A 9,947-nucleotide genomic window follows, 5' to 3' on the forward strand; every position below is an offset into this window, starting at 1 on the left:
CTCTCTCCAGGCTTATCTCAAACTTGCTAGATAGTCATGGGTGACCTTGAATTCCTTACCACCCACCTCCACTTCCTAAGTCCTGACATCACTGACAAGCCTTGTTTATGTGATGGAGATTGAACCCAAGGCCTCCCGCACGCTAGGCAAGCACTCTACGGAGTGAACTAATCCCCTGGCCTGCACACTTTTATTCAACTTCGTCCTACAACCGAGCTATTGAAAACCAGTCTGAGGACCATTTCTCTTTGCCATGACAATTTTTTTTTCCTCTGCAGACTCCAACCATGTACCTCACAAATTCCGTATGAAGTCCTGGCTCTCAGTTCCTCCTCACACCGTGACTTTAAAGAAATCAGTTAATCAGTTCTTCTCCAGAATCTAGCCCCCCCACCCCCGTCCTTCAACAAGGAAAGTTCATTTTAGAACAGCTACATAGAAACCATTACAGATAACCGTTACCGATCAAAATACCGACTTATGGAGCTCAGTCCCAACTGATACACCTGCAACACAACTCCTACATCTGAGGTTAAGAGAACGTCATCGGCGTAGCCGGGCAGGGGTGGCGCACGCCTTTAATCCCAGCACTTGAGAGGCAGAGGCAGGCGAATTTCTGAGTTCGAGGCCAGACCAGAAGCAGGCAAATTTCTGAGTTCGAGGCCAGCCTGGTCTACAGAGTGAGTTCCAGGACAGCCCGGGCTACACAGAGAAACTCTGTCTCGATAAACCAAAAAAAAAAGAGAACGTCGGCGGAAGAAAAAGTGGACAGATTCTAAGAACCACAAGAACAAGAGGTTTGCTGTGAGACTGTTTCCTAGAAGCATCGGAAGTTATACCCATAAAGTCTCACAAACAGGGCTACTTAAACACTGAACAGGGACAGCAACCATAAACATGTCCACCTTGGAGATTTTGGGGAGATCACCTCTCATCTCACCTCTAGACAGAGAACCACAGACAAATAAGGACTGCTAAGAGCAAGACAAACAGTCTTCCCCAACAAAGAGCCCGCCAATCGATTATCCAATACCAAATAGTCATCCCTGAAAACACACACAAGTAACACTATACACAGGTTATATGCATTCAGGAATACACACATACACAAATTAAAGAAAAAAAGAAAAGACTGAGTGTGGACGCAGGAAGGTAAGGGGAGAAAATGATGTAATTATAATCTCCAAAACTTAAAAAAAAAAAAAAAAGTAGTAAACTACTGGGTCATTTCAGTGGTCTTAATCCTAACTGGCCAACTGTCTTTCGAAGAAAGAAATTGGGACATCCGGAGTTGCCAGGATGTACTGTGAGAAAGGCATTTAACAGGTGGCGACTACACACCACACCAAGGCAATGGGCCTCAGAGAGACTTCTCTTCCAGCCTTCTTTATATCAGCCTCCAGCAGTGTGGGGAAAAACGTATTTCTGTTGCTTTTGTCTACCCCAGTCCGGGGTATTTTGTTACATAATAGTGATGGCTAAGACACTGGGCCACTTCAGTTCTGTGGGTGGGAAAGCCAGGGAAAGAGGAGACTCCCGTCATCAACAGGTGTGTTTTCTTTAGGACACACACCTGCTAAGGTCCAGCGGCTAGGGAGTTAAAGGTGAGACTGCTGCCCCGGGGGATTTTAAATCCACACTTAAATTAAGCACACTAGTCACCGGACAAATAGTATAGGTTTCCATTTACGTAAGATACCTAGGATAAGCAAATCCCCAGGGACTAAAGGTGGAATCCTGGCTGCCAGGAACTGGAGGTAAGGAGGAGAGTAAGGAGTTACTTAAATGGATACAATTTCTGTTTCGCAAATGAAACAGTTGAAAAGCTAGGATTGGGGCTGGAGAGATGGCTCAGCGGTTAAGAGCATCTACCGCTCTTCCAGAGGTCCTGAGTTCAATTCCCAGCAACCACATGGTGGCTCACAACTATCTGTAATGGGATCTGAAACACTCTTCTGGTGTGTGTCTGAAGACAGCTACAGCGTACTCACATATATAAAAATAAATAAATGGAGGTCTGGCTCAGGGTTAACACCTGTGCTTAGCATAGCCCTGGATCAGTCCCAGACCTCCACCTGAGATTTGAGCACTGGTGATGGTCGTACGCCAGGCCACTGGACAGAGTAAGGACCCGCTCAGTGACAGATTTATTACCTAGCACACACACAATGTCCTGGGTTTGACTTCTGACTTCTCTTCAAAGATTGAAATCGCACATTTTATCATGTGTATTTTACACTAAAAATAATAAGCACGTTGGGATAACATATTCCAACCAAAATTGCTACATTTCTCAAGGGAAAACACACCTCCTTGAAGCCACTGTGTTTCAGCCAGGATGAAAAACTCCCAGGGGCTTTATAATTAGTACGCTATTCATTCCAAGCCTTCAGACAAACACCAGCCTTAGCCAACACTTGGACCTGCTACTTAACAACCTGAGAACACTTCCCAGATACCTACTAGCTCGCTCTGGACACAGCCCTCGCAACCCACAGGAGGAAGTTGCAGCCTGGGCCTTCCAACACTGCTTGATCCTTTCCCAAGTGGGTTCAGCAGATACCTGGCTACCTGGACTCCTTGTTCCGGTAGACGTAACAGACACAGACAGACACAGACAGACACAGACAGACACAGACAGACACAGACAGACACAGACACACACACCCCCCTTCCTAGCCATAGGACTCTCAACCAATGAGAAGACACGGCGTCTAAAGCCAACAACAAGAGATTAATCAAAAGAGAATCACAAGGTAGGCTTGCTCCCCTGTCCCACACAACTCAACAGCTCTCTCTGTTCCTTTAATGCAAAGTCTCAGAATACTTCATTTCCTCCCCCAAACACCTCAGCCTGCCAGAGCCAAGAGAGTGTGTATACAAAGTTGTGTACACTGTTTACCTGTTGGCTCACCCCGGGCTACCTTTGCTCAGTGGAAGGAAGCCTGCACTCAACTGAGAGGCAGCGGTGGGCTCTGGTCTAAACAGGGCATGAGTAAGCCAACTAAAGGCCAGCGTGTACACCTAGGTTCCACAGTTACTCACTCAAACCTGTTAGTTTTCATCCAGTCAATCACTCCAGAGAAAGACAACGCAGGGGTCACTCTGGCACCGATACAAGAATCCAAAGGATAAAGAGACAACACACCGAGAGTTGGGGCTAGAAGCAGCTTGGCAGGAGAGCAAGGGTTCCGCACCAAAAGCCCTGGGCTGGAACCCCAGAAGAAACGAAACAAATACCCCCAAGGGGCACATCTATAACAGGTTATGGGGAACAAGGCTGGTAGAGATTTGAATTACATATCCCCAAGATCTAAAGAAGGGAAAGATCTGGCATGGTGGCATACATCAATAGTACCAGCTACTTGCAATATGACTGCTTGAGTTCAAGAGTTCAGGGCTAGCCTAAGCAACATGGTAAGACCTTAAATCAAATACATACATATATACATGATATGTATATACATATCATATGCATATATATGATAGATAAATGATAGACACTGAATGAATGAATGAATGAATGAGGAGTTTAAGGCTAGCCTGGGCACCATGGTAAGACCTTAAATCAAATATAAAAATAAATGATAAATCGATAGATAATAGACAGATAAACAACTTGAATCTATGCTATAAGGTGGGTAAACGCCTAGAACATTTCACTTAAGAAAAATAAGTCAAGTCATGAAAAGACAGTATGTGACCGTACCAATTCAAGTCACCTAGAACCTTCAACATCATAGAAACAGAAAGTGGGGTTGTCATACACTGGGACACACTGTGGTGTCAACAGGGACAGGATTTACAATATGAATGTACTCAGTGTCACAGAACTACATGCTTAAAACTGGTCAGAACACATTAAGAAAGTAAATATTTTGTGTTTACAATGACCTTAAAAACCTTCTTTTCTGGGGGTACACACCTTAATCCAGCACCTGGGAGGCAAAAGCAGGCAGATCTCTTGAGGTGGAAGCCAGCCTGGTCTTTTTGTTTTGTTTTGTTTTTGTTTTTCGAGACAGGGTTTCTCTTATAGCCCAGCCTGTCCTGGAACTCACTCTGTAGACCAGGCTGGCCTTGAACTCAGAAATCCACCTGCCTCTGCCTCCCAAGTGCTGGGATTAAAGGCCTGCGCCACCACTGCCAGCCTGGTCTTTACTGGATATATCCAGCCAGGGCTACACAGTAAGACTAGGTCTCAAACTAACGAAGATTCCTGCTCTGGGCACATGCTTTCCCTTGGCTCACTAACCCACCTCCATTCTTGGCATTGCTTTCCCTTTGATAAATGCTTTCTATTTCTATTTCTTTAAAAAAAAAAAAAAAAAAAAGAAAGATTTAAAAGAATTTGAGATAAGCTCTTTCTTATGTAACTCAGGTTGGCCACAAACGTACAGTCCCTACCTCAGCTCCCCTAAATTAAATGATACACTTTCTATTTTGTATATTTTTGTTTAAAAACAAATCTATAATCCTTGACCTTGAAAGGTAGAGGGAGGTGGATCAGGAGTTCGAAGCCAACATAAGCCATATAGTAAGACCCTGTCTCAAAACTATCCCCTCACGAACACATACAAACTCCAGAGTCAGGGAAGGTGGACTTGAGACCCCCGGTCATTTAGTAGACAAACAGTACTTCACATCTTTGGTAGTTGACTACTGCTAACACACCAAGTAAGCTGCGAGCATCCCCGATCTCACTCCTGTCTACACATGCATCCCCTCTTCTCTTAACGGCTAAGCTTCCAGACGGCAAAGGTCATTTCTCGTTCTCTGTTGCCTACACAGGAAGGAGGGAAGGGTTAGGATTTTCGGGAGGAAGGACTGAGCACCAGGAAGAGGTGGAGCCTAGCACCAAGAGTCTCAGGAAGAGGCGGAGCCTAGCACCACAAGCCTGGAGCTCTGTGTTCACACACCCCGGGGGTTCAGCTCCGCTACATCTTGGTTGCATGCTTATCTGTAGATGGACAGGCCACCACAAGCTGATGAAAGAGCTCAGGTCGGATCTTGCATGAAGCACCTTGTCGTGGTGCCCAGCACAGAACATTTTGTGATGTTTCCAGCTCCTTCCCTTGAGGTCCCTCACAACCTATCTCCAGGGAGTGGAAAGTTACAAGAACCACAACAGAACGTTAGGGTGACCTCCACCCCCTTATTACATTTTCCTTATTGCTCCTTTCAGGTCAGTAGGCCCACAGCTGTCTAAGAACATCAGTACGCAACCCCAACAGAGACGGACGGCTGAGGGACCCTTGCCCCTCCCATACAAGACAGAGAATGTTCAGCACGGTTTCAATGTTCTTTGGGCTACAACGCCTGGGCCCGTGAAGCCCCCAAAGAACTAAACATACAGTGCACAACGCTAACAGAGCATCTTAATATAAAGTACACACTGTGGGTGATGAGGATGTGTCCATGTTGGTTTATGAAAGGTCACGGATAGTCTCCTTTTAGTGGGAGATGCTGATAACAGAGGAGGTGGCTTGGAAGCACAGGAGAGATGGGTAATCTCTATCATTCCCAGTCATTTTTGCTGTAAACCTCGGAGTGTGCTGAAAAGTTTAACTATTACAGAAATGGCCCGAGATATAATGGCTCAGCGGTTAAGAGCACTGGCTGCTCTTCCAGAGGACCCGGGTTCGATTCCCAGCACCCACATGGCACATCACAGCTCCTGTTCCAGGGGATCTGACACCCCCACACAGACAGGCATGCAGTCAAACCACCAATGTACATTTTTTTAAAAAGGTATTATGCGCCTCAGTTTTTGACTCTTAAGATTATGCTGTTCAATCTCAGTCGTTGAAAACATCTGAGGACTCTTTCCATGCAGGCTTTTAATCTCAGCACTTGGGAGGAAACGTGTGGATTTTTGTGACTGAGAGGCTAGTATGGTCTACAAAGCTAATTCCAGGGAAGCCAACACAGTAAGAATCCGCTCGCCCCCCAAACATCCCGCTCCCCACTCAAAAAAAAGGAGGAAGAGAGAGAGAGAGAGAGAGAGAGAGAGAGAGAGAGAGAAGTCTGAGGGAGACAGGGGTGGTGGTGCCTGTCAGTAACCCCAGCACTTGGGAAGCATTAGCTCACTACAAACTGGGGAACAGCATTGGTCCACATGACAAATTTTAGGCTAGAAAGACCTTCACAGGAAGGCCCTAATCTCAAAAAAGCACAAAAGAATCTTTAAAAGAAAAATATAAGAGAGAATGTGGGGCTTCAGGATAGTCAGAGAGAACCAGAAAGTTCTAAAATGTGGAATTACCTACCTTCTAAGCCGTTTGCTGAGAAGCTAACCTATATTCCTCCCAGGACATACCTCTTTCTCCTCCCTGGTTTTACCTTCTCAGACTGGCAGTACGTTTGATCATGTGGAGGGTAGCATGGCCATTTCTATGGTAGGTATAGGAAAGGCTAGGCTCCACTTTCTGGAAACTCAGAACTCCCTACCAGCAAGAGAATAATCAGACTGTAGGTCTCTGTGGTAGCCTCTCGTGTTCCTTATGAATAAATGTCCCCAGTCACCATAGCACCAAAAGCCAGCTCAAATGAGTTCACCTCGCAAACAGCTGGCTGGACATGGCTGGTGCCCGGTAACCACTGGGCAGTCCTCCAGACCTGAGAGGAGCTGGTTCATGTGCCTCCAAAGCAAATGTCTGACTCCCACAGCTTCTCATCCCTCCTCCAGAGACAGGGAAAGCATCTGGACCAGGGTACAGGCAGGTAGGTCCAGCTACACACTGCATCAATCCAGACGGAAAATGAGCGACTGGAGGTTGCTGAACAGGACAGGGTGCTGGGCATAGAAAGGCAGCTTAACAGAGCCAAAAATAGCCTTGGGTTTTTTTTTTTTTTTCAAGAGGATTCTGACAAATGAAGCACGTGCAACTCCATCAGCAAGAGGAGAAAAAAGAAAAAAAAAATCAGTGAGGCAAAAGACCAGATCAGCTCAACAGAGGCAAAGACTCTAAGAGATTCCTGACAGCTGTCCACCCCCAAATCCTATGCCTGCCCATCACCCTTCCCACCTTACTCCGACTGAAAATTCAGCCTAGATCTTGAAATCATAACCTCGTCCCATTGCCCCACATATCCCACGGTGCCTGTGTGCAGCCAAGACGTTAGTGTTTATCTTAGCGCTAGAGTCAGACCATGGACTGGGAGCCTCAAACAAGAACCTGTTGAGTGCTCACCCTTGAGAAAATGAGGCGGCAAGAGCGTGCGCTGGAAGACCCGAAAAGGTGGGGACTGGAGATGTAACTCCGTGGTGTATGCATGCCTCGAACTTGCATGGCACTGGGTTGGAGCCCCAGCACCATAAGAAAAAGAAAGACACACGGACAAAACTCAGTGGCCTAGGAGTGAGTAACGAAGAGTGAAACCTATCCAAGCCAAATGGATCAGGAGGGTGTGGGATTTACCCCCACTTAAAATCTTCAAATCTCTTGATTTCTCAGTGGCCCAGTGAGTGAGAACTCACCTTCTGATTCCTGATTCTCTTCACCTGCTCTCACACGCTACCAAGTGAATCTGACACAACTAAGTCCCCGAGGCAGCTAGCACATCTTGGGTTCCCCTAACGGTGTCATATTACCACTCCAAGACCAGAACAACCAGGTGGCAGGTTACACAGAACCAGCACAGATCACACCCCACTCAAAGGAGCTAATCCCGGTGGCAGGGATGACAGACTTTGTTGTCCAGCATGGAGAAGAGCACATGGCCATCTCTCTCCCAATGTTTCCGCAAAACCCACCTGCTCTGGATCTAGAACCAAGACAGCATGCCACCAACCCATTCCCTGCTAGTCCCCCACCCCCATCCATTCGCCTTCAGGAAGAAGGGGGTGGAGTCAGTTCAGGCGCAGGGCCAAAGAAACACAAAAGCATTTGGAAATCACGCCAAAAAGTACCCATTTCTCCCATGCCAATCTACTTCAAGAGTCCAGAACAGGTCCAAGTATGTATGCCCACACAAGGCACTCACCTGCTTCCCCCTGAAAGGTGCTGTCCCCATCACTGGGCCAGATCTGTCCGGTCTTGCGGACACCCACGATGGTAGCCTCAGACACCACAACCTGGCACTGCCGGTGCCGCTTCTGGCACTGTGGCGTCGGGGGGCTGCTGCTGTCAAAGGACTGCTGCGAATTCTGCGAGGGTGAGCGGCTCTTATCCCGGAACATACGGTAGGTGGTGGGGCTTGGTGACACGCGGCTGGACTGGCCAGAGGAAAAGTCCTCCTCGCTGGAGGTGAGGTTCTCATTGGAGCTGCAGTCCGGGGTGTAGCCACCTCCGCTGTCCTCAAAACTCCGAGGCGAGTAGGACCTGCGGGGCCAGGTGAGGCGCTTCTCTTGCTCCGAAGTGCTCTGGCTTCGCAGGAGGGGGCTCTTGCCCTCCCCTTCCACCATCATACCTCCGACGTAGATGCTCTGGTAGGGTTGGTACTCCAGGGGCGGCCAAGGGGGCCTGTTGCCGCCGTTGGCATTGATTAGGTTGTCCTTCAGGAAGCGGGGATTCAACTCTGCATCCTCATAGTCCCCGTCGAGGCCGCAGCTGCTCTCCGAGGAGCGCCCACGGTAATGGGGTCTGGGTGCTTCTCCCAAGCCCTGACCGGCGCTCTGCTGGGACTTCTTGCGCTCCATTTGCATGGCCTGGCTTCCCAGGGAACTGATTCGGTCGGACACCTCTTTGTCGTTGACCTTCACCAGGCCGCGCTCGTGGTGGAACTCGACGTTCACGTAGAAGGGCTTCTCGGCGTCGGTAGAGCCGGGCTGGGCAGGTCCCTTGCGGATCTTCTCGAAGTTGGATCTGAGCGCCGCCACGCTGGTGGGGGGGCCTCGGTCGTCCCGGTCCGCCGGCGCAGCAGCCGCTGGCCTGGTGCGGGCGGACACCGACCGTCCCTTACTCGGTGACCCCTCTCCGTCCGGCCGCGCCTCGGACTCCTCGACGGGCGCCGGGTCTGCGCCGTCGGCGGGCGCGGGCGGCGGGCGCGGGGCGGACGCTCGGGGTTCGGCGGCGCCGTCCGGGGGCTGCGCGGCTCGGCGGAAACCCCAGCGCTGCCGATCGTAGCTCTTCTTCTCCTTGGCCAGCAACGTCTGCAGGTAGATCATGCGGAAGCGCTCCTGGTTCACCTCCTGCTCCAAACGCCTAATGGAGGCCTTGCAGCGCTCCAGCTCCTGCTCGATGTCACCCACCGAACGCAGCTCCATGCGCGGCGGCTCCGAGTCCGGGAACTGCGCCCTCCACGCCTCGGCGAAGCCCACCGAGTCCACCATGGCGCGGCCGGCTCACCTGCGCCGCGGAGCTGCGCGCCCGGAGCCCGGCTCAGCGGCGGCGGCGCGGTGTTCTCACCGGGCCCGGCCCGGGGAGCCCGGTGGCTCCCATGGCCCCGCGGCTGCGGCGGCGAACAATGCCCGCCCCCCGGGGACCGCAGGTGAGGCGGGAGGCTCGGCGGCGACGGCGGCGGCGGCAGGGGAGGGGGACGCGCGCGGGCGGGGGAAGGGCGCTGGGTTGCGCACGCCGCTATTGTGTGCGGGGCTCCGCGGCGCGCGCGGCGGCGGGAGCCGTCTTCCGCAGAGCGGGCCAGCCGCGGGCCCACGACCGCAGCCCCTGCGGGCTCCTCGCCTCCGGTGCCCACGCCGCCCCGCAGCTTTCCGGGCTGGCGCTCCGATCGGCACGGCCAGCTCTCGCCGCACTCCCGCCCCGGCCCGCACTCAGCGCTGCAGGAAGGGGAGGACCGGGGGGCGGTGGCCGCGGAGCGGCTGACGGGGCTGGACGCGCCTCTTAAAGGGGCCGCGCCGCGCGAAGAGCATTGGGTCCTTGAATCCGACCGAGGAGGGGGTGGGATGGCTGCTAACTGGTCTGATCCCCTTCTGGACAGACACATAGGCGCCCCAGACCGGGTGATTCCGAGCGAGCCTCTGGCTAGTTCTTCATGCCTCGAACAGAAAC

At 51.1% G+C, this 9,947-nt stretch overlaps 1 protein-coding gene across 1 annotated transcript in view; it reads right to left on the reverse strand.

Annotated features, from left to right (window-relative positions):
- Positions 1–9,404, reverse strand: part of Bcr (BCR activator of RhoGEF and GTPase) — a 130,462-nt gene extending 121,058 nt beyond the window's left edge. The window contains exon 1 of the mRNA XM_028773919.1: positions 7,984–9,404. Coding sequence (XP_028629752.1) covers positions 7,984–9,271 — 1,288 coding nt within the window. The 5' untranslated portion in view covers positions 9,272–9,404. The remainder of the gene's footprint in view (positions 1–7,983) is intronic.
- Positions 9,405–9,947: the final 543 nt, after the last annotated feature.

The sequence above is a fragment of the Grammomys surdaster genome, unplaced genomic scaffold (assembly GCF_004785775.1).
Source record: "Grammomys surdaster isolate TR1022 unplaced genomic scaffold, NIH_TR_1.0 237, whole genome shotgun sequence".
NCBI classification, from domain to species: Eukaryota; Metazoa; Chordata; class Mammalia; order Rodentia; family Muridae; genus Grammomys; species Grammomys surdaster.